Here is a 26305-nt window from a genome sequence, read left to right as displayed (position 1 = left end):
TGCATATATTCAAATTTGACAAATACCAATTAGACACCTTCAATGGACTGGGCACTGAATTTGGTGGCAAACAAAATAAGACAAAGATTCCCGTCTTCACAAAAGTTTACATTCTTGTGAGGAAGACAGATAACTTGGTGATGAGTGACACTTTAAAAATGTTGTCATCCTATCACTTCTCACAAAACCTTGCATTGTAAGTTCTTTATTTTTTATTCTGAAGAAAATGGAGAATCATTGCAAGGTTCTGGGCGGAATAACAGGATCTGATTCAATATTTTTAAAGGCTCACTCTAGTGACTCAGAAGACAGCAGTGTCAGTGGAGGTGGTAAGAAGTGATTGAATTCTGCATGTTTTCTAAAGATAGAGCCAAAATGGTTTTCCTGTGCATTGGTGAGGTCTCCAGGGTGTTTTGGCCCGAGTAACTGAAAGGATGATGTTGTCATCAACTGAGATGGGAAAGGTGGTGGGAGAAATGCATTAGCTAAGGAAAACAAAAATCTGTCAGTTTTAGATAGGTTGAATTTGAGATATTTATTAGGCATGGAGATTTTAGGTGGGAAGTTGAATACAAGAGTCTGTAACTCATGAGTCAGGTATGAACTAAAAAAAATGAATTTAGAAATTGTTAGCTGGCATTAAAAGTCATGAAGGAGTATGAAGAAAGAAGAAAAGAGGGCCAAGCCAAGAAGAATGAGAAGGAAAGATCAGTAACGCAAGAATACAACTAAGAAGTGAAGTCACTGCAGCCAAGTGAAGGAATAATAAGTGAAGCACTGCTCTTGAGTCTATTTCTTGCTTTGCCACAAACTTCCTTTCGTCTTTGGGCAATTCTGAGTCTTGATTTGCCTACATACATGACAAGGGAGTTAAACTAAATAAAACTAAACATTCTTGTCATCTCAAAAATCTACCAAATGATTTCTTCAGTAGAAAGAATACCTGGCTTCCAACCACAACTCCAGTTACATATATGCTCTATGCTTTGGAGAAAACCTCTTCACCTTTCTGAGTCTTAGTTAACTCTTCCATAAAATGATGGAAGTATATTTCATCTGCCAGGTATGAAAAGAACTTTTATGAAACTGCTTTGCATCATGTCTAGTATCTTGCAGGCACTAATTCAATCCTTTTTTCATTTTTTCAACTGTCCCATTAGGATAACATTAAATGATCTGGAGCTGAATTTTTGAACCAAAGAAGGAACCTGGAGGGCAGCAATATTTATCATTATGTTTCTAGACAACCAAGGACAGTTGGTGCTCTAAGAATCATCTGGAGGGTGCAAGGAGTCCCTCCTTTCTCCTTGTCTCATGCTTCACCTGTTACTTCACAGAACAAACTCTTTTTTTTTTCTTAAGTTCTGAATATTCGATAGAGTGAGAGAGAAAATAGATAAGTGTAACCCTGTTTTGTAAGGACAACATTGTAAATATAGCTGACATCCCAAACAACTGTCAAATTACATTATGTAATATGCTAAACCAACTATGAAACTCACTCCGAATTGAGCAGACTCAACAGAATATTTGTTCTGTTTTCAGCACTCATTATAAAGTCTTGTACATTTTGGTTTCAGTAATGACTATTATTTCCTAAAATTTAAGAGGAAGTTACATCCAAAAAGCCAATCAGTTCACGTTGTTATTGTATCCACACTGGGTGGTTTAAACTAAATTCACTAACTAGTTTACTGACTGTTTTTTCTTTTAGAAATAAAATAAGGTCAAAATCAAATTTGTGTACATGCAGCTCAATCACAGAAATTACAAAGCTCATCTTTGAAGAAGAAGGGAAAATTTTACTGCTGTTCTTCAGGAACTGGCAAGACAAAAGATCATTTACCTAGTTCATTATCCTTTATGCATTCGGATAAAATTTTCTGGGCCAAAATCACCCAAAAGCGTTTGCACACAGCTGATAATAATCTGTTAACTTCTGTCCACAAGTATGTTGGAGTAAATTTAAAGAAATTATCTCTTATAAATTAAGTGCAGTCCTTAGAAATCTACAATCCCAATAAAGAATTTATGTAGCAAAAATTAGCATGTATAATCATTCATTTTTAGAAGGCGTAACAACTTTTCATAGATTAGGCTTCCTATAGATGTGGTGCCAAGTTCCTCACTGCCTCCTAGGGCCTGGGGAAACTTGAATCAACCTAAATCCTATCTATTATCAGAAAGATCTAGGACAATGAAAAATACTTATTAATATTGACTCCACAACTGTGGGCTTTCTGATCTGTCCTCTTACCTGTGCAGAAACAGTGGTAGACACAACAAATCCAGATGGTTGCAGGGGGCTGTCACCCACCCCATCCTCATTCCCTCCCCTGCCAAACAAGTTGCAAGCATTTGCCCATAGGCCCACTAGAGTAAAGGGCTGTCAAAGCAGGTATTAATAAGAATTTTCAATGATCTCAGAAAGGTGTTAAAAATGGCCCTGGGTTTTATGCAAAGAGAAAAGAATGCTTTTGTATTTTATGAAAATGACTTCTGAGTAGTCTAAGTGTCTTTAACCATAGCCATAGTCAAATAGAAAATGGCATTTTAATTTCCCCAAAAGCACATGTATACCTTCACCTTTTTCACACATCCCCCAACACCCCTCCCCATCTGGCAAAGTCAAAATGTTCTCTGTTTCTATGAGTCTGTTTTTGTTCTGCTTATTCCTTTATTTTGTTTTTTAGATTCCACATATAAGTGAAATCATATAGCGTTTATCTTTCTCTGTCTGACTTATTTCACTCAGCACAAAACCCTTTAGGTACATCCATGTTGTTGCACATGGTAAGATTTCATTCTTTTTTTATGGCTGAGTCATATTCCATTGTACATTGTACATTCAGGTTGCTTTCAAGTCTTGGCTATTATAAATAATGCTGCAATGAACCTATGGATGTATATGTCTTTTGGGTTTCTTTGGATAAATACCCAGAAGTGGAATTTCTGGGTCCTTTTTTGTCTCTTGTTATAGCCTCTATTTTAAAGTCTATTTTGTATAAGTCTTGCTGTCCCAGATTTTTGTTCGTTTCTATTTTCATGAAGTATCTTTTTCCATCCCTATACTTTTCAGTCTGTGTGTGTCTTTCAACCTGAAGTGAGTCACTTGAAGACAGCCTATGTAAGGGTCTTGTTTGTTATCCATTCAGCCACTGTAGTCTTTTGATTGGAGCATTTAATCTATTTGCATTTAAAGTAATTATTAACAGATATGTATTTATTGCTATTTTATTATTTATATTATTGATCTTTTCTTCTTCTTAAAGAAGACCCTTTAACAGGGGGAGAGGACTCTTTTTAAAAAATATATATTTTTATTGATTTCAGAGAGGAAGGGAGAGGCAGTGAAAGATAGAAACATTAATGATGAGAGAGAATCATTGATTGGTTGCCTCCTGCACGCCTCCTACTGGGGACCGAGCCTGCAAATAGGGCAGGTGACCTGACCTGGAATTGAACAGGTGACCTCTAGGTGCAGGGGTCGACGCTCAACCACTGAGTCACACTGGTGGGGTGGGAGAGCCTGTGCTTGGTTTCCTCTGGACTTTCCCCGTGGGCCTTTTCCCTTTGCTGATTTTGTTTTGTATCTTTTCCTTGGAAGGCACCTTACAATGAAGGTATACGTTATAACGTAAGGTATCCATTCCTTGATTATCACTATATGCTGAATTCTTTGAGTCCACCCAGTGAATTGCCTAACCTGGGAATGGTCTTAAGAGACTCTGGACACATGAGGAATAGCCATTTGGCTGCTAATCAATTTCCCTTCATGTGAATTGCATCTGTTTACAACTTTATTTTTTGTACAGTGTTTCCTTGTACATTTTTGGTGGTTATCAAAAATGGAATAATATTTACTTTATATATAATGAAGTTAACAATTTTTATTAAATTACATAAGTCAAGGGCTCTAAAGGTATGGTTTCCCTAACAGCTGTTCCTTGACTGACTTATTTGCAAGTATCATTTTTGAGCACAATATTAACTTTCATATTTCCAAGAATAATGCAGCCAGATAGAGTTGCTATGGAAACCACAAATGATTCTTGTCATAAAGTATATGGAACTGAGCACAAAATTTAAAGACTGCAGAAACTCAGCACATATATTGTTAGGATGAGGCACAAAATGCAGGAATTATAAGACTTTGCTGTTCACTGTGCATTTTAAAACCTGAACCTTAATGTTGCATGAATAATTTGACATTCAAATACCTCCTCTTTTGTTTTTTTTAAAGGCAAATATGTGTAGGAGAGAATCTCACAAGCTGATTGATCATCTTTTTGTATATTTATACTTGAATAAACTTAAAAATACCAGTTTGAGTTACAATATTGTAATAGAGACAGTACTTAACAATCTAATGTTCAAATATATATATATGTTAGTGAATTAATCACTTCATTAAATACATTTTATTTTAACTTGAATAGGCCACTGATATCTATAATGTTTATAACATGGTTTCAGAATGAAAAATATAATCAACATAAAATGTTGCTACATAAAATAATAATATACATTTTTAAAAATTATAAAAATTCTGGATGCAAGTATATTTTTAAGTGACATACTGCATCATCAAAACATTTTAACTACAAATATAGTATTTTCAAATAAAAGGCCATAATTGGATTTAAAAATACATATATTTTTATTTATTTCAGAGAAGAAGGGAGAGGAAGAGAGAGATCGAAACATCAATGATGAGAGAGAATCATTGATCGGCTGCCTCCTGCATGCACCCTACTGGGGATCGAGCCTGCAAGCCAGGCATGTGCCCTTGACTGGAATCGAACACAGGACCCTTCAGTCCACAGGCTGACGCTTTACCCACTGACCCAAACCAGGTAGGGCCATAATTGGATTTTTAATGACTTGAGCAATAAAAAAAAAAAATAAAACCAGTTAGTCTCCTATTTGGCTTTTAGCCACTAAGCAGAGGGATAACACTTTTGTAATATGGAGAGAGGTACATCTAGTTTGGATTTCAGTGATGAAACAAATGGTTTTATTGGGGAGTGATGAGTATGATTTTATATTCACACTAGAGACCTGATGCACGAAGATTCATGCAAGAATGGCCCTTCCTCCCCCTGGGTTCTGGCACTGCCTTCGCTCAGGCTGGAGTCACCTTTTCGCTCCAGCCCGGAGTGGCCTTTCCACCTTCCCACACTGCCCAGAGCCCGGAAGTGGCTGGGGCAGTGTGGAACGCGTGTGTCATCGCTATGGCAACGACACAAACTTCCTGCCCCTGGCCACTTGGTGCCTGCATATGCAAATTAACCCACCATCTTTGTTGGGTTAATTTGCATACTCACCCCAGATTGGCTGGTGGGTGTCACGAAGGTACGGTCAATTTGCATCTTACTCTTTTATTAGTGTAGATAATGCAGATCCTAGAGATCACTTAATAGCAATATTCTGCTTTCAGGTGTTCTACTTTAACGGAGGAAAGAGAACAAGGAATAAAAATAATATCCAATATGGGGAGAGACTATCTGGCATCTTCAGTCAAAAGTAAAACACCCTATCATATTTCTAAATAAATGAAGAAAAAAAATCAATTATTGTCATATGACAAACTTTTATGTTGCTACTCTTCTAAGGTGATTAAGATATAAACTGTTATTATTTTTAGAATATATGCAGATTTAAAGTTTAAGCTAATATTGGATCCTAAAATTAAAGTTTGATATGAAATAAAAACATATTCATGAACAGCTGAAAAAAATTGTATGCAATATAGAATGATTGGCAAACAGAGGCCAGTTCATACAGATGAAGATATATTTGTTTTTATTAAAATAATTTTTCAAAGTAAATGAAATTTACTTGTGACAGCATCTTATCATATAATTTTATTCCTTTTAGGAAGTTAAGCATAAATAAAAGCAATATAGTAAAGATTCAGGAACTTTGTAATTACCAGCAATTAAATTATTTGGAATTATTATAGTTCTGCATTCTTAGTCTTTGGATTGGTAAAATATGCTTCTTCCATTCAGTGATTTTTAAGTATCTTAGTTCTCGTATCATACTTCATATGACCTTTGGTTTTTATTCTCTCTTGAGAGTTTGCATAATTACTTTTCAAATTCTTAAAAAACAAATCACTTCCTCTATGAATTTCTCTTGATGTTTTCTTTTGCTCATTTCAAAGGTTCTTTTACTGTGACTTTAACATTCTGCTTAGTGGAAACAATTACATAAGAAGTGTGAAGCCTAGAGAGCTACCAAAGTAATAAGGGCAGCACTGATACTTAATGACTTAACATACTTCCTTCTGCCTTTCTGTAAAATTTTCACTGCCTATCTTTAGTTTACTTATCTTAAGAGGTATTTATTTTTCACAAAAATTTCCCCATAAAATACATTTAAATATAACTGAAAATCTTTTGACCCCAGTAGACTCTATAAGCACTATGAGATAAACCTGGGTCTTGGTAAAAATTTAAATTACTAGGTTATGGACATTTAGGTTGCCTTCTTAACATTGCAACTTTTAAGTTAACATTGTGAATTTTAAGTTCATTGATGCTGACTGTCAGCTTTCACACTACCAGTAAATGTAGAGTGTGAACCTGGCTGAGCTACAAAGAAATACAGACTTTTCCTCTACCTCCTTCCAGATTCTTTAGGTTTATTAGGCTAATTTCTGCCTTAAAAGGTCAGAAAGTACAAAAAAGTCAACTACACCACATTTTAGGGTGATGTCATGTCAAGATTAACACACTATTCCTGGTCATATTCTAAATGGGGCTATGTAATCTAAAAAACAAACAAACAGGAAACCCCACAAATAAACAGAACATACTATGTGTAAAAATAGCAAAAGGGAAAAATAAAAAGGATCCCTTTCCATAAACATGGAAGGCCTTCTTCTGGGGATTTTAAAATTACTCTTTCTTTGCTATATAGTAGAAAGAATCAGGCTCATCTCTATTAAAATTGACTGTAATATTTTTTTAAAAAAGACCTGTGGTATGAGCCAAGGCAAGAGCGAATGACTAACTCTAAACAAATACTTTGGAAACAAAACCAGGGATTATAAATGTAAAAAAAAGAAGGTTTATGGAGTAATTACAAAATGTAAAATAATGTAACAGTAAATCTACTCATGGTCAAGAAAAATTAGTTATTTCCATTTTTGCTAAAGATAAATGACAATTATAATCACAATGAACATGAACAATTGTTTACATAATTTCTATGTTAAAATATCTATTTTATATTTACTCTCAATTTTGTGGTGTATGACATAATTCAAACTAGAAGTCTTTCCTCAAAAAGCAAGAGCATATTAAAAAAAAAAGCCCCTAAAACTTCTCTACAAGGAGACATCTACATGAAATGACTAACAATTTTTATTTATTTGAAGGAATACTCAGAATTAGGGTTATGATGCTGGTGTTTTGCAAGTGATAAAATTACTAAAACTGGAAAATGTTTTATTATTTTGCTAATGTAGTTATCAAAATGCCCTTTTTTCTTAAGAGACTTTGATAATTTAACATTTATGCTATTATCTTTAATGAATGCTAGATACAAGGGCAGCAACTCTGGACATTTGCATATTTTTTGAATTTAGGATAATATGATGATAACAAATGTCTTCAATCTATAAAGCTTAAAATTCATGTACAGAAATAATAACAGAGGAATAATAAAATGTATTTCTTACCTTTCCAGAAACAATCTTTTCATAAATCTGAATTGGTTGGTCTGCAAAGAATGGAGGGTAGCCAGCTGCCATTTCATAGATTAACACCCCTAATGCCCACCAATCCACTGCCTTATTGTAGCCCTAAGAGAAACCAACACCAAATGTCAATTAGTATTCACTCCGCAGAGAATGAAGACATTGATGACTTCAAAATGACCTTCAAGCATGACCTGCAAAAGCAGTTACTAAGTTATTCAGGATAGAATAAAAAAATGAACAAAACTTATCAGGTCAGGTTTAAATTAAATACGGGAAACTTTCTAAATATTGAAAATGGATATTAGAAAATATTATTAAATCTTCTTTCTAAAATCATTAAGAATATTACAGACAATAAAATATTCCCTATTCAACTGTGATACTTTAATTGTTGCTGAACAACAGAAAGGGAGTAGGACAAAATTACCCCTTGAAGTCCATTTTATGCCTATGATCTTTTGAACCAGGTTTTCTAGAGAATGCTAGGAATGTCAAAATTATTGTTGGATTTTAGGAGAGTCAGTATACTAAGGAAAGTCCCATCCACTTCACAAGATCTTATGATAGCTAAACACTTAATGTGGAACCCAATAAATGTAAATGTTTAAGTATACTTTATCGACTGTATTGCTTCTCATCCTTAAAAGGTATACAGAAAAGGTATTTCATAGGGTTTTACGAGGACTGACTATATCTAATGAAAGGAAACAACGTGTATAACAAGTGCATTGAATGTGCACAGCACATATCCTGAAAGGATGTTGTGAACCAAATGTACAATGCTAAGGTTATTTTTACATGGGTTGTTTATTCAGTTTAAATTTACTAAAATTAAGATATAGAAGTACTTAAGAAGTTCAAATATTAGCATGTTTACATAAAGTTTGTTATCAACAATGATCAGTGTCAATTGGCACAAAAAATTACGAAAGAACTAGAGGCCCGATGCACAAAATTTGTGCCAGGGCGTTGGCCCCCGCCACTGCTGCGGCTGCCTTGGCCTCTGCCCTCACAGCCCCGGCTTCATCTGGAAGGTTGTCGGAAGGATGTCCGGAAGGACATCCGGTCTAATTAGCATGTTATGCTTTTATTATTATAGATTATTATAGTTAACCCAATCATGGAGAGGAATGAGCTGAGTTCTTGCCAGATCTTTGGGTAAGTGTATCCTCTAATTATCTTCACCACTCCTCACATTTCAACCTTTTCTCAAAAATTTAGCTTTCCAAACTATTTAGTTTTCAAATTATGAGCTAAAATATAATAATATAAATAGAGATTTTCTTTTCATTTTTTGTTCTGCTTCTGCATGTTTTTTAAAGGGAGAGACTAGTATAATAGAAATAGCACTTTGTTTTGCTAATGGAAATAGGCATCAACTTTGCTTAACTCTTTTAACTCACTAATGCTGTCATTCATTACAATATTTTTATTACAATGAAAGCATGTAATGTTGAACCAGATCCTTTTATTAAACTTTGATTTCTATGTTGTAGACTGTGTGCTAATGTTCATAATAAATGTGCCAGATGTTTTAATGCCCTAGATATAAAGAATAAAAACAAATCAATAAGAAAAACTAAATTACAATAAATAAGTGGGCAAAGGACATTAAATAATAATTCATACACACACAAAGAAATACCAAATGGCTATAAGTATTAAAACAAATCTAATAAAAACATGAGGCTTAAAATAATATTTATTGCCTATTAAATTAGTAATGATTTAAAAATAAGAATATGAAATGCTGGAGAGAGTGTGGTGAAATAGGCACTCTCATATACGGCTGGCAGGAGTATAAAATGTTACCATCTTTTTGGAAAGCACTTTGGCAATATGTATCAAGAGGCTTAGGAATTTATCCTAAGAAAATAATTTAAAATGCAGAAAAGCTTATACACAAAGACCAAAGGAAACAACTTAAATATTCAATGATAGAAGAATGGTGAAATATTTTGTGGTTACATTTGCAAATGAGCCATTAGAATGATGTTTGCATACTTGTTATCATTCAAGTGAAAAAAAGCTGAATACAAAACTGTACATTTACTATATCTCAACTATGATAACATGCATATAAATTATAAAAAGTGTTTGTTTTTAAAGGCTGCCTCTGGGTGGCGAGATTATAGGTTGTTGTTTTTTATTGTTTCTTTATATTTTTCTGTATTTTCTAAATTTTGTACAGTGAACATCTATTACTTTTACAATATATGTACATTTTAAAAGTTTTGGCACTTATTCTGTCATCATATTATAGGGTGGGGCAAAAGTAGATTTACAATTGTGAGTACATGAAACAAAGTTTATTCCTGTATCATTATTTATTACTTATCATGTTATTTTCCATATGAACAACTGTAAACCTACTTTTGTCATACTCTGTATTTGTTATGTATAGTTAAAAAAGAAATGTGTTAAAGCAATGATATTTTGATTATAAAAGACTAAAAACTAAAAGATTTCAAGTGTGAAAGATGCATATATGCCTAACCAATGGACACAGACAAGAGTGCTGTAGGCCTGAGGTGGGGGATACCGGGTGTCAACGCAGGGGAAAGGGGGACATTTGTAATACTTTAAACAATAAAGATACATTTAAAAAAATAAAGTGTGAAAGATAATGAGAGAAAGCTAAAATAAATCTTTTTTATTCTAACACTTCTATAGGTTAGCCACTTTCAATTATTCAGGGGTAGGTATTCAGCTTCTAAATACTGAGGTATGTGGCTTATCCTTTCCTCTTTTCTTGTTCCTATTTGTGTCCAGTTATTGTTAATTTCTCCTTTCTAGCTTTCTCCACCAAAGAATGGCAGTGGAAAAGAGAAGTTAAACCGTTCTTTCAGATATGAGTACACGTTTCTCTCACCACATTTTCACTGTTTGGAGAAGTAGAACTGTCTTCAATAAGACTGTAATGATTCAATTGCTGTGTTATTTCTATGTTTAAACTAAAATTAAAAAACGATGAACATACATTTCTTTCATGTAAGTGGTAAAGTTGAAACAAAGAACTGACGACTAGCACATATCATCTTTAGATTTGCCTCTTGTTACTGCTCTCCTGTGACTGGGAATGATTATGAAAAAGCTATGCTTCCAGCTTCCAAACATGGATCTAGAGGTCAGAGTTATTAACACCGTTTCTACTAGATTCAGAGTTAAAATGGATAGTTTATGGGATTAGTGTTAGACTCTATTTTTTTAGTAATTATGCACAAGTAAGATTTAAATTTATAATTTAGACTAAATAAAAATGTAAGGTTAGGTTAATGAACTGTTTTCATAACAGTCCACACTGATGCATGCCTTCTATCTCTACTTCTTACGTAACGACAGTGTAAGTATACCTTGCTGAGGATTATTTCTGGAGCCAAGTATTCTGGAGTGCCACACAATGTCCAAGTTCTGCCTTTAACTCTTTTGGCAAACCCAAAGTCTGTGACCTACAGAAAAAAAACAAACACAAAACGGTGAACATTATTATTTCACAATAAATGTATTTATTGAACTGAAGTTGAAAGTTTAAAATCAGGGTGAAAAATAGAATCAGGTAAAACAAATTAATTAAATGGAATTGAGGCTAATCCATGAGGACCACTACTTAGTGAATATAGTTGAAACAACCCAATGCTGAGTAACATTTCCCATCTCTAACCAAGGAGCAAATGACAACAACAACCACAAAAGTCTTAATAAAAGTGCTAGAAGTGTCCCTTAAAGTCCAATATGTCCTTTGCCATTAATGATCTCATCAGAAGTGCAGCAGCATCAGTGGGGAGATCTGGTAAGGGTGTAAAAAGGGACGCTCCCACTCCATCGATAGCAGAAATGGAAAGAAAACACTGTCACCAGTCCAGATTTGGCAGCTGCATTGTAGTGTAAAAAGCATGGACGCTGCGGACAGACTGGATTCCATTCTGACTCCACCTGCTCTGCCTTAGTGTTATCAGCCTTAAAATGAGGATAACAACAGTATTTTCACTTCATGGCATTATCAGGATTAAAAGAGATGATACAGCCCTGCTGGTGTGGCTCAGTGGTTGAGCACCGACCCAGGAACCAAGAGGTCATGGTTCGTTTCCCGGTCAGGGCACATGCCCGGGTTATGGGCTCAATCCCCAGTAGGAGGCAGAGGATCGATGATGTTCTCTCTCATCAGTGTTTCTCTTTCTCTATCCCTCTCCCTTCTTCTATCTCTAAAACTCAATAATAAAAAACACACACAAAATAAAACAAAACCCAAAAAACGGGTCTCTAAGAGAGAGAGAGAGAGAGAGAGAGAGAGAGAGAGAGAGAGAGAGAGAGAATACATAAAAAACATTTGGAATAACGCATGGCACTAAATGAGTGCTCACCAATTTAGCTATTACTAATTCTTTATGCAGGAGCCTGTACTCAGTTCACAGCCACAGATCACAGGAGATATAAACAGGGTCTATCCTTAAGGGGACTTTTTGTTCTCTGTAATAGCACTGGAACCATAAGCTCTGTTTAAGCTATTGGGGAAAAGTAATTGTCTTCTAAAAGAAAAAAACATTTTAATATTGGTAGTTGTCAAATACGTACAACTTGTTACTAGTGTTATCTCAAATACATTATATATAGTATGTTCAGTTCATACCTGGATATAACCTTGGTGGTCAATTAGGAGATTTTCAGGTTTTAGATCTCTGTAGATGAGGTCTAGTGAGTGGAGATACTCAAATGTTAGCACTATCTGAGCTGCATAGAACCGGGCATGGGGTTCACTACAAAGAAACAAAACATTGGATTTCTGTAAAATGGGTTAACACATAGTAATCAGTAGATTACACAAAACATTAATATGGAGTTGATGTATTTTGGGAGTAAAATGTATTTTTTTAAAAAACTATGCAAATAATCTTGTTAATTTCCAAATATTTAGTAAATCTCTAAATTGTCTTCAAATAATGCTTTGATATGATTAGTGAGAATCATACATTGAAGAAAAATATAACTTTCAAATTGTCATATGTTAAATTATTATTGGCTATAGTAGAAGATATTGATATTTTTGTAATTATGTCTGACCTTAAGGATGACTGAAAAGCAAATGTGCCAATTAGATCGTCTGTCATCGTCATCGCTACTGTTGATAGGTTCCATTTACGTTTCTCACACATTTCAATGCTTAAAGAATTTTACTACATAGAAGAGTTCTTTACTTGAAATCATCTGCTGATTAATGCCATTTTTACCTAGTCTGTTCTTATTACAAAATGATATATGCTCATTATAGAAAAAATATAATGTCAATGAAAAGCAAGACATCCATAATCCCATTCAGAAACCATAGAAACAATCCTGGAGTCTAATTTCCAATCTTCTATGCATGTTTCCACAGACACATAAACACAGGGATAAGCTGTATATTTGTGTAAATATGTACAATTCTTACAGACATAGATGAGATCAACTGATAGCTCAATGTGACTTTGATGCCACATTCTGAGTATTCCAAAAAGATGTACTGACTTTTTAGTCTGAGTTTCTATTTCATCACCTAATGTATACACTGAATTCTGCTAATCTGCCTGAGAAATTGCAATGACTTTCAGATTTGTGTCCTCAATGAATAACCTTAACTAGGAATAGAATTTCCCTCAAGACCATTGGCCTGAATTTGATCTAATAGGACCAGAAATATAGATTAATTTCAAAAAAGGATTACATATGCTGCTCTTTTTGCTTGTCACTATATTTTCTAGGTACTAGCCTCATACACATCAGGTGCTCAGTAAATACTTGTTGAATGAATAAATATGTAAAGAAAAATACATTTTGGGGGCAATCCTATCTAATAAAGAGGGAATATGCTAATTGACCCTCATGCTGTCGCAAAAGATGGTGGTGCCCACAGCCAATAAAGAAGGAATATGCTAATTGACTGCCCCATCCTCAAAGATGGCAGCACCCACAGCCAATAAGGAGGAAATATGCTAATTGCCTGCCCTGCCCTCAAAGATGGTGGCGCCCACAGCCAATAAGGAGGGAATATGCTAATTGACTGCCCCACCCTCAAAAATGGCAGTGCCCACAGCCACCAGATGGCGGCACCCAGTCCCCTCAGCCCTGCTGGGGCGCCTGCCTCTGGAGTCCCCCAGTCCCCTCAGCCCCCCAGCCGCCCAGGACCGGCCTGAGGTGCAGGTAACCAGGGCCGGCCAAGGCTTGCACTGCTGGCAGTGGCAGCAGCAGAGGTGTGATGGGGTGTCACCTTCCCCTGATTGCCAGGTCGCCTCCCGCCCCTGAGGGCTCCCGGACTGTGAGAGGGGTCAGGCCGGGCTGAGGGACCCCCCCCCCCCCCTCCAGTGCCTGAATTTTCATGCACCGGGCCTCTAGTATTTTATAACACCCTTCCAGTTTCAGCCCCATCTCATCAACACTGTCACAACTGACATCATATGTTGTATGATAAGGAATGAAAATCTAAGTCTATCATCATGTTTTTATGAATCTAATTACCATCATGAGTCCTGTCTGAACTCACACTTACATGTTAGTTACACCAATATATAATGTACTGAAAGAAGCTGGACCTATTCTTGGTTTCAGCTTCTTTCTATTAGTGATTATTAATGAACAGTAGAAGCTTACAAACTATTACACACAGTAAAGATAACAACCTATAACCTATTTTAATAACTGTGTAGCCTTTATTTGTAATAACCTAATGAGGTACAGTACATATATATTATATATGTATTTTTAAACCTTAACATAGTAACAGCATTAACGAGAACTAAATTTGTGCAAAACTAACTCTCATAATTTCATCACTATGGTATCATTATCATCTTTTCTATATATTGCCTTTTTATCTTTATCCTTACACAAACCTCTTCTCTAGAATTGTGTAATATTTGTTCAATAAATACTGATATGTTTAAATTCAATTAATTTTTGCATTTCTGGAAATTCTAATAATAGATTTCAAACAATACTTACTAATGGTAGAATATTTACATTGGTATCATAGTGCTTTTATTTGATTTTTAAAAGTCAGTATGTGGCCTTTTATCAACGTTTCCATGTAATTCTTCATACAGATAAAATATTACTAAATTAAATGAAATAAAGTTTTACATTGACCATCACTTAAAAATTTGTTTTTTTAAAAACACACACACAGCAAGATTTAAGGAGAGTAAAGTATTAGTTACCTGAACCTTCCAATTCTTCTTAGATGTGAAAACATTTCACCCCCAGGGACATATTCCATAACCATATATAAATTAGAATTATCCTATAAACAAATAGGAAGGATAAATAAATCAAAATATTTTAAGGTAGCAGCAAGTTCAATTAGAAAAAGACAAATTTAAAACTCCACCTGGTAGATTACTAACATTGGGAAATAAAGATTAAATAAAAAATGCTCTAACTTTTTTACATTGGGGCACTCATGTTTCCCCCCCTAGTATTCTTCTACAATTTATTCTGGGATTTTGGCTGTTTTTGCTCTTGAAGGGAATACTTAACTTTTAAACAATTAAACAGCACAGTAATAACTTAATGTTATAGTGTATGCAAAGGAATAACTAGGTTAAAAAATAATTTTCAAAAGTTAGTAAGAACATTTACATTTTATAAACTACATTAGGTCAGAGAAATTAAGGATTTTTAACATCATCAGGAATTCACGGGTCTTTATTTTATTTAAAGAATAAAGAAGAAAAAAGAAAAGAAGATTAAAATGCTTCATATGAATCAATGTTGCAGAGAGGTGCCAAGTATCAGTCCAAGGAACTGAAAAGCTGCCAACTTAAAGAATAAATGTTTTGAAAATTTATGAGACCCTTGAGCGGAGGGTCAAAGTCTGTTCTAACTCGTATGAATGAAAAGACTAGAGCACAAATTACTAAGTGAAAGAAGATAGTGAGATTGTGGCAGAAAAGGCTCTAGAGAAAAAGAAGATATGTAGGTGTACTGATTTGCCTTACTAAATATCACTATGGATTTTGGTAAATTGAAAATTTTATTTTATAATACAGTCTCATGAAAAATTATACATTTTCCTTAATAAATTCCCCAGGGAGAACCAAAACCTTTTTTTTTAAAAAAAATAATAATCTCCATGTTTATTGCCAGGTTTAGAATCCTATTATAGCTTTATATTTTTAAAAATTATAAGGTGAAAATATTTTATTTGGATATTAATAAAATTTACCTTAAAAGAATACTCCAGTCGAACAAGAAAAGGAAAATTTACTGCCTGTAATATTCTTTTCTCATTCAAAGTATGCTCTATTTGCTTCAGTTTAACAACCTGTAATTGAGAGATAAGTATATTAGATGCATTTAAATGAAATTTCAGTTACTATAATTTTATAAAAAGAAAATGAAATACATGGTTTTAATAAATAATGAACTTGGATAAAACAAAATCGCTAGAGTTGGACAAGGATGATAGTAATAACTACCAATGAGGTTTATTAGATTCAAATGAAAAAAACCTTACAGAGGATTTAAAACTTGGTCTTAAAATGGCAAACTATGATTTTTAGTAAAGAAGCAAGAGCTAAGAAGAATTAGAATTATAAAACCTGAATAAATACAAGAACAAGTCCTGAAAATTCAATTTGCACAGCTACAAAAGAAGATACACACTAAATATTGGCAAAAAAAAAAAAAAAGACTATGTCTTTATAGCAAATAGATAATTTAGGATTAATCAAGCTTTCTCTGGGTTGTCTACTCAATCATGTACATAGCAGAGGACAGCAACTTATCCTAACATCAAGAAGACTGATTCTTCCCTACATGTAATTCTATTTTTAATTTAAGAAAAGGTATCTTTAGGGAGACAGAAATAACTATTTTGCATGTGTGTAAATCATGTGTGATAGAGGCTTATGTGGGCTAATCATAGAATTCAAGAAGTTGAACATGGATAAGAAAGGCAATTAAAGATATCACCCAGTAATTAGTATATACAATTATAGTATAAAAATAATTAACTACAAGTCAGAAGATTTGTGTTCTAATCTAGGTCTTCTATTCAACCCGTTTTGTGACTTTGGAAATGTTATTTTAATTCTTAGAATATCAGGGTTTTTTAAAATCTGTAACATGAAGTGGTTGGATCACCACTGTCAACATTCTAACTAGTTACAGAACCAATTAGTCCATTCTTACCATGATAAACTATATAACACTACCTGGAGAATTAGTATTGCTTTGTGCTTACTATTTTTAATATACTTTTTTTTTTTTTGCAGTTTCAGGTTCACAGTAGAACTGAGTGGAGGGTACAGAGACTTCCCATATACCCCCTTCCTCCACACATGCATAGCCTCCCATGATCAACATTCCCCACCAGAATGGTAAACCTATTACACTCAGTGAACCTACATTGATGCATAGTTGACATTAGGGTTCACTCTTGGTGTTCTACATCTATGGATCTGGACAAATGTATAATGACAGGTATCCACCATTACAATATCATACAGAGTAGTTTCACTGTCCTAAAAACCCTCTGTACACCACCTGTTCATCCTTCCCTCCCCTGGCAACCACTGATCTTTTGATTGTCTCCATAGTTTTGCCTTTTCCAGAAAGTCATATAGTTAGAATCATACAGTATGTAGCCTTTCAGATTGGCTCCTTTCACTAAATTATACGCATTTAGGTTTCCTCCATGTCTTTTCATGGCTTGATAGTTCATTTCTTTTTAGCGCTGAATAATACTCCATTGTCTGAGTGTACCACAGTGTTTACTTTTGTACATTATGATATAGTAGAATTTTTAGTTAGGCACAGACAATGTGTTACCTAAGAAATAGGTATAAAATCTGCAACAGAGAGGCTTTCTGCGTTACAGCCCTAAGTCAACTATGCATATATGGGGCATAACAATTAAATAGACACAAAGATGAGAGAGTGTTTGCCTTCATGTTGCATAAAATCTGTCCAGAAATATGATGCATGAATACATGAATAACAATACAGTACAACTGCCAAATGAGAGTTATGTATAGTGTTCAGAGGGGAAAATATACAAATGTAAGTAAGTCTGAGTGCTAGTCCATTGGGCTAGAGCTTAGGACAGTACCTCTCAAACTTTGGTAATGAGGTATCCCTAAAAGGCAGAGAAAATTAACAAGTACCCCTAGGGGTTTTGTCCATGTTTTATTTCAAAATTCATATATCATATTTACTTCCTAACATTTCTGGTGGTTTAAATACATATATTTAAAAGCATTTAAAAATGATTGTCAGCAATTTTTTTTTTTTTTAGCCAAGCACTTGAGGAGTTTTTAATAAGGAAGATAGGTCATATATCATCACATACTCCCCTACCCGACCCAGCATGGCACCATACACTTCTGTGGGTCCAGTTTCCATCAGAGAAGTAGACTACAGAGGATGTAGGGGAATAGTGAAAAGTAAGACTGGAGTGCAGTTAGGGAGAAAATTATGAAGGCTTTGAAAGTAGGCTGCAGAGTTCTGACTTCGTTTAATAAACATTAGGAAGCCTTCTGAGTGAGATGATATGATACGATAAGGAAAATTTGTTGACAATGAAGAAGGTAAATTAGTAGAAGGTGAAAATGGATACTGTGGAAATTAAGAAGTCCCGTTAATATTAGTGAGGGACCAAGTAGGTGGTGGCAGAAAAGATTTCAGGGATAACGAATACATTTGAAAGGAAAAATTAACATGGAGTGTAAGAATAGAAATCAGACAAGCCCTGGTCAACTTCTTGGTTCCTCTCACTAGCTGTTTGACTTTGAAAAGATTACTTAAATAGAGAGATTCTTGGCTTAAAGATAAGGTGACCAGACGTCCCGCTTTTCGCGGGACAGTCCCGATTTTTAACAATTTGTCCCACGTCCCGTGGCGTTTTAAAAAAGTCCCGATTTTTGGAAAGAATGCACGACAAGCTAGGGAACCTAGGAACGGCAGAAGAACGGGAAGGGAATATACGGTTTTCGGCAGCCATGTGGCTATTTAGCCAGGATATGAGTTTTATATTATTTTTGTTAATTTTATAATGTTAAACTTTAAGAATAACAAATAATTGTTGAGAACTGATTATCGAGAACTGCTTATCAAAGTTCGCATTGTTGATCAGTTGTTAGAATTCGACCACCATTGTTTGGACTTAATGAACAATGGCATTTTTGGGGATTGGCAACGACGAAAACATTTTGTAACTGTCTCTCAGACGATACACATCGTACTGCGTGCTAGTAAGCTAGTTAAACAAGTGATGTCATTACAAATCAGCTATTCAGATAATTTAGGTAAGTAATTTATTTATTTATTTCATAAATACATAAATTTTCTTGAATTTAGCAGACAGTACTCGTATTATTTATATTTTATAGTGGCGGCAAAAAGTCTAGCACCGGCCTTGGAAGTGAAAAATAATACAAGTTAGTATTGTTATTATTTAGAAAGAAATATAGGATTAAAACAATTTTAAAAATATAGTTACTTTATAACAATCAAATTAATTTAATTTATAAACCAACAATAAAATATGTTCATGTAATTATGTACCTACTTACTGTGTTATTAAGCAATATGTTTTTAAGCAATATGTTTTTAAGCAATAATATAATTTTAAATTATTTTTTTTTAGATTTTTAACAGTGAGTAAGAAAAGAGGATGCAAATTCAACGATGATCTAAGAAGTGAATTTCCTTTTATTAAAAAAACCAAAAGCAATTACATGGTAAAATGTGAGAAATGTAATGGTGAATTTTCTATTTCGCACGGCAGGAAGAATGATATTTCAAAGCACTTGGAGACACAGAAACATAAAAGATATTTAAATACTGCTGCATCTTCCTCCAAAATACAGGAATTTTTCGGAAAACAACTTATGGAGACGAAGAAAAGAAATTAGCATTAGCAGAAGGACTTATGTCTTTTCATGCTATTAATCACAATCATTCCTTCAGATCTATGGACTGTACATCACAAGTTGTCAAAAACTTATTCAACAAAAAATTTGCCTGTGCTAGAACAAAATCCGAGGCAATTGTGTGTAATGTGCTTTCCCCATATGCATTTTCAGAATTAAACAAAAATCTAGAAAAAATTAATTTTATATCCATATATTCTGACGCATCTAATCATAAGGATATAAAGTTATTTCCAACCATTATTAGATTTTTTGATTCGGAAACTGGAATAAAAATTAGAATTTTAGATTTCGTTTCTTTGCCCAGCGAAACTTCTGAAATAATTTTCAGTTCCATTATTAATATTTTGGAAAAAAACAATTTAAAACATAAAATGATTGCATATTGTGCAGACAGCACGAACGCAAATTTTGGAGGAAAAGCGAGAAGAGGTACAAATAATATTTTTTATAAATTAAACAAAACCTTAATCAAAACATTATTGGTGTTGGTTGTGCAGCGCACATAATATATAACGCCATTCAAACAGCTGGCGACTTGTTGCCCGTAGATGTGGAAAATATTGTTATTAAAATATATTATTATTTCTATATATACACTGTGCGCATTGAAATGCTTAAAGAATTTTGTGAAACTGTGGAAGTCGAATATCAGAAAATACTTGGATACAGTAAAACGCGCTGGTTAGCTCTTTTGCCAGCTGTCAAAAGAATTTTGAAAATATACGATCCTTTGAAATCCTACTTTCTATCACAGGATAAATGTCCTACAATTTTAGAAGAGTTTTTTGAAAAAGAATCTTCAAAAATTTGGCTAGAGTTTGTACACAATCAAGCAGCTCTTTTTCAAAATGCTATAAAACTTATTGAAGGTGACAAAATTTCGGTAATCGAAGTAGCAAATGAAGTTAATAATTTAAAATTTCAGTGTCAAGAGAGGTTAGAAAATAATTTTCTTCCATTAACTATCCGTAATAGTATAAGCCAGCTAGGAGAACAAAGTGCAATAAATCGTGCAGATATCATGAATCACGTCAAAAAGTTCTATAGTAACTGCATAGATTATTTAGAAGAGTGGATGGTACATTACAATGATATTGAACATTTTCATTGGGTTACATTAAAACAAGAACTTAATTGGAATGATGTGCAAAATCATTCGATCATATTACTCAAAATTTCCCATATAGTAATATTTCCGAAAATTATCTTTTTAATGAGGTATCATTATTAAAAAAATATATTGATAAGGAAAAGGTTAAATCTTGGGCATCAGCAAAAATCACAATAGAGAACAAATGGTTAGAAATATTTCATCATTTTGAAACAAACCATGTTCCATACAATAATGCACTAAAAATTGTGGAATACACGCTGTCCTTACCAGGAACTAATGCTGCGACTGAACGCATTTTTTTCTACGGTAAATAAAGTGTGGACATCAGAAAAATCACAATTAAGTGTTGAGACTTTGAAAGCCATTTTATGTGTGAAATATAATTTAACAAATTCTTGTGAAAAATTTCATGACCTTTTAAACAACGACAGCAATCTACTAAAAAAATTCACTCAAATGAGAAATATGCCAAAGAATAAAATAATACTATACATAATTTTTTAATTTATTATATTTGTAAATTGTACTTATGTTGAAATTAAAAAAATATATTACAATACTATTTTTGCGTTCTATGAAAATTTTTGTTGCTCCATATAGACCAAATTGACCAAATTTTTAATCAAGAACCCCCCCCACCCCCCCAACCACCCCCCCTCACCCCCGGGGCAATGGTGTCCCGCTTTACCAATGTTAAAATCTGGTCACCTTACTTAAAGGGGAGATGAATGCCACACAATGTTGTGAAGATTCACTGATATAACAAATGTAAAATGACTTGTAATGCTTGACACATAATATGGGATGAAGAAATGGGATTTCCTTAGTCCACTGTATGCCATAAGTGTCTATAGACGGAAGCGGCGGACCTTCCCCACACGCCACGCATGTCTAATAGCCGCAAACCTCGTGTATCAACTCTGGTCGCCCAATTTTAAAATCAGACTTGTGAGTGACATTTCTGGGTTTGTAAAGAAAATTATGGTAACTTAGGTTCGTAAATATTCCAGTGCATATGGAAGAAATGGGGATGGTTTCCGTTTTGGATGAGTGGCAGTTAACTGGTTAATTTCTGTGCTGATTTATTCCCCTCACCTCATACACCCTAAGATAGAAGAAGCCAGAAAGAATTAACTGAAAGACCTCAGACTTTATGAACAAAAAGGTTATTATGGAGTGCTATTTTGTTACTTAGTTTTATCAAATTAAATAAACTTGAAAAAATCAGAATATAAAGTCTTTGTCGTAACTCTGAATAGATCCAGAACAATGCCATAGAGCAATGATTTTCAACCTCTCATGGCACACATAAACTAATTACTAAAGTTCTGCGGCACACTAAAAACCATTTTTTGCCGATTTGACAAAAAATGTATAATTTTGAATCATTCACACTGGACAGCTATTGTTGTGTTGGCTGTGATCATTATTTTATTTGACAATCTAAGGGAAAAGAGGTCAGCGCCCCTGACTAAAGAGGCAGGCACTGCATGTTTTAAAAATACTTGCGGCATGCACACTGGTTGAAAATCGCTGCTGTAGAGAAATGACTTAAAATGGCAGCTACTCTTCTGGGAAATACTCTTTCACCATGATTTATTCCCCAAGGTAGCCTTCTCAGTAACTCACTTCACAAGTCACTGTCTTACAAAATATTTTAAAGTGTAAAAATACGTTTTATAATCCTTTTAATATTTTATGACTAAAGCACATCTTGTTAATTCCTTAAGGAAGATAACATAAAATATTAGGGGCTGTACAAATAATAACATTTTAATGACGGATTTAATAAACATACAAATTCGAAGCATTTTGTTGTTGTTGCGCTACCAACACAAGCGAACAAATCACATGCCCTCTCTGAGACCCAATTATGTCATCCAGAAAATTAGGGGAAGCACTAGCTGCTCTCTAAGAGCTCGTGCTCGGATTGCACAAATGGGAGCACAGGGCCCAAGGATGAGCTGAAGCTTGGATGAGAGTGTACTGGGCGAGTGTACAGAACACACACACACAAAAGGAATCATCCAGAGATTGGTAGACAGAAGGAAAAAAATAAACAGAAAAAGGCACATTAAAAAAAAAAGAAGAAGAAGAGGTTAAAGAGGCAGGAGCATAATTAGAAAAGAATGGGGATCCAGAAATCCAAGGTCAAGACAGTTTTAAGGGAGTGGTCAACATGGTTGTAGACTCTAAAAATGTCACATAAGACAAGCAAAAAGAGTCCATTGGACTTGGTGATTAGGACACTGGATTGGTGACCCGTGGCAGAGACATTTTAGTGAAGTAGCAAGAGGTAAGAGATAAACAAGGAGGCAGCTAAATCATTGTGAGTCAAAGAATTAATAGGAAGTGAGTTAGGGATAGAGTGATTAAACTATTTTTTCCAAGAAGCATGGTTAGAAAAATTATGTGAAAGGGCAGTAGACAAAGATGCACAATTCTGCATATGTGTGTAGGGGGGTGTATTTAATTTTAGAGAGACTTAATAAGCCATTACTCCTTTCATGTTAGAGGTTAGCTTTGTTTTTTGTTTTAAAGCAGAGATTGAATCAGAACCACAGACCAGTCTAGCGCTGTGCTGTCCAAAATGGTAGCCACTAGTCATATGTGGTTTTTTTAACACTGGAAATGTGGTAACCTGAATGGAGATGTATTGTAAATGTAAAATATACACCAGATTTTGAAGACTGGTGTGCTTAAAATATCTCAGTAATTTTTATATTAATCACATATTGCAGTGATAATGTTGTGGATACATTGGACTAAACAGAATCTATTATTAACATTAATTTCAACTATTGCTTTTTACTTTTTTAAAATGAAGCTACTAGAAAATTTTCTTATCTATATATTTCATTAAGCCAAAATGTGATTACTAAGAAAATAGAAGCTTAATATTTAAAGCATGAAGAATTCAGGTATCCTGATTATTTATATATATGTGATAAACACTTAAAAATTACTTTTAATTTTTAACTGAGATACAATTGACATAACATTATATTATTTTCAAGTGTATAATGATTTGATTTTTAATAGTATGTAGGTTTTCAAGTTTTTACTGCTTTAATTGATATTTTTAATTAAGCAAACTTAATCATCTTAAACAAGAGGGCTTCTACTGTCAATTAAAATGTCATAAAATAAAATCACTAAATTTCTGTTACTTCAATCTAAGGATCAAATAATATTTTCCTTTATTTTTCCACGAGGCAGAATATAGTAGAGAAGCCTGTTCTTTACATGTTAAATTCAATATTTTGTTAGTAAACATACACATACCTATTATGTATAAATAATTATTGAAGTAATGTTCTCCTATATACTAAAACTATAACTATGGTATCATACAGTCATCATAAGAATGACAATTAAATGCAACAATAAGATTCTTTGAAGTTGTCAATATTTAAGTCATTATATTGCATCTATTTAGTAACGTAGCTGATAAAACTGAAGTTTACCCTTCAAGTAAATGACAACAAAAACACTAACCTTCTGCTTATCTAAGATCTTCATGGCATAATACTGCTCAGTGGCTTTGTGTTTCACCAACATGACTCTTCCAAAGGAACCTGTCCCAAGGGTTTTTTTCCTTTCAAAATCCTCCAGCCCGGCATTATTCTACATATGCATAAAAAATAAAATAAGCTTTAAATTTAGAAATTCTCATAAGAATACTATGGCAACAACAATAGATTTAGTGATAATCAAAATCAATAATGTAATTTATTAACCATCCATTTAAAAATAATATGAAAGGCTATTGAAATTCCAAGTTATTGGTTCTATTTTTCCCTTTGAATAAAAGAAGGGTTTAATATTTGAGAACTATATTGCAAAACAAAGCATAATAGTAATGGGAGGAAATAAGAGCTTCAGCTGAAATATTAAAGGCTATATTCCAATATATATTATCAGTATTGGACTTCTCACAAATTAGTTTCATATTTTAATAATTACAAACTGACCAGAGGTACACTGACCAAGACGATCATGAAAGCCACAGTCTTAGTGCACTTGCAAATAAGTTTATGACTAGATAAGCTGAGAGATCAGTGTCCTTTCACTAGAGTTACCTCTAAAGAAAGCACCATTATAACTTCATTCCTATCTTTACAGGAGCTTATAGAACTAGAGGATAACAGCGTGAGGGATTCAGATAGCTTTCTCTCTGATGTTATAATGACCCAGTATTACCTAAAACAGTAACAATAGGAAAGAAGAGTTCCTCATGCCCACAAAGATAACCAAGAGTCAGAGTCCCAGAACAATAATCAGCCTCTTTTTCTCCTTGAATGGATGCTTTGTTAGGAGCAAACATCTTTGTTTGGCTTTGACTATTGCATAGAAGCAAAGAATTGGAAGCATCAATCTATTGAATTTGTTGCTGTCACAACAAAATGAAAATTACTAGGAACAAATTATGTGCTAAATAGCAATAAATAGTAATTGCTGATCCATTTTTAATAGGTTTTCGTTACAAAGATCTCCATAAAAACCTTAGAAAAATTATTTCCAGCCTGTACAGTGTTGAGCTTGAGAAAGTTGAGATGAAATAGGATTCTTGCATAAGCAACTGAATCCACCGTAGCTGGATTTCGTCTCCATTGAAAAACATATTTTCATTTCAGATTTACAATGATTTTAAATTGCCATGAGATTCTATGTCAATGCAAAGAATACGTTCTTCTAATTCTGACTGAATTACTTAAATTTATGAATTAACAAGAGGCCTGTGCACGAAATTCATGCAAGGGGCTTGGCCCTCGCAGCCATGGCAGCTTGCCTTGGCCCTCGCAGCCCCAGCTTCGTCCAGAAGGTAGTCCAGAAGGACGTCTGGAAGGTTGTTCGGCTGTCCGGTCTAATCAGCATACTACGCTTTTATTATTATTATAGATATTTAATGTTGTTTTATCAACATAGATGGATTGAAATGTTTAATATTAGTTCCCAACTAAACAATGAAAATAGACTTCATTAATAGACCACAGAACATCCTTTTTTGCTAGTCATTGCTTTTTATATAAAAATGCCATCTTCTTCACCTCCTTAATGTTTCATGTTAGATAATGTCTAACTTTTATACCCACCAGAGGGATTTAAATTATAGGTCTTGCTCTAAATCTTGATAATGATGGCATCTTCATAAAACATCACATTTATTTAATATTAAATATTTTTTAGTGAAAAAAATACTTGAAAAGATTGTTTTGTGCTAGGATAAAGGTTTTCAAAATTTAATCTACTATTAAAATTCATTACTTATTTTATATCTTCAAAAAGAGATTTTTTAATAAGAATAGATGACTTTTTATATAAAATTTTTAGATCTCAGTTAAAATCTAACGTACTTAAATTATATAAAATTTACTCCATCAAAATGTTTATGAAAGAATCCCTGTGTTTGGTATGTTATCAACAGCCAAATGTTTGGGATTAAGAATTTGAAACTGTTCGATGGGATCCCTATTTTTGTAATTAATGAAAATAATAAATATGCTAGCATAGGCATAAATCAAAATGACTATATTTGAAAATATCAAGAGTTTGTAGTAGCTTGAAATTAGT

The 26305-nt window shown here is 33.7% G+C and overlaps 1 protein-coding gene across 1 annotated transcript in view; it reads right to left on the bottom strand.

The window, feature by feature from the left end:
- PRKACB (protein kinase cAMP-activated catalytic subunit beta) overlaps positions 1 to 26305 on the bottom strand; it is a 127666-nt gene that overhangs the window by 12163 nt on the left and 89198 nt on the right. Inside the window, exons 3-8 of the mRNA XM_054721197.1 lie at positions 24230 to 24358; positions 15906 to 16004; positions 14899 to 14981; positions 12339 to 12465; positions 11065 to 11160; positions 7691 to 7813 (exon numbers count right to left, since the gene is read on the bottom strand). Of these exons, the coding sequence (XP_054577172.1) occupies positions 7691 to 7813; positions 11065 to 11160; positions 12339 to 12465; positions 14899 to 14981; positions 15906 to 16004; positions 24230 to 24358 (657 nt within the window). The remainder of the gene's footprint in view (positions 1 to 7690; positions 7814 to 11064; positions 11161 to 12338; positions 12466 to 14898; positions 14982 to 15905; positions 16005 to 24229; positions 24359 to 26305) is intronic.

Source organism: Eptesicus fuscus, chromosome 9 (assembly GCF_027574615.1).
Source record: "Eptesicus fuscus isolate TK198812 chromosome 9, DD_ASM_mEF_20220401, whole genome shotgun sequence".
NCBI lineage: Eukaryota > Metazoa > Chordata > Mammalia > Chiroptera > Vespertilionidae > Eptesicus > Eptesicus fuscus.
The sequence above is the reverse complement of the archived record's forward strand: the minus strand, read 5'-3'. Positions and strand labels throughout refer to the sequence as shown.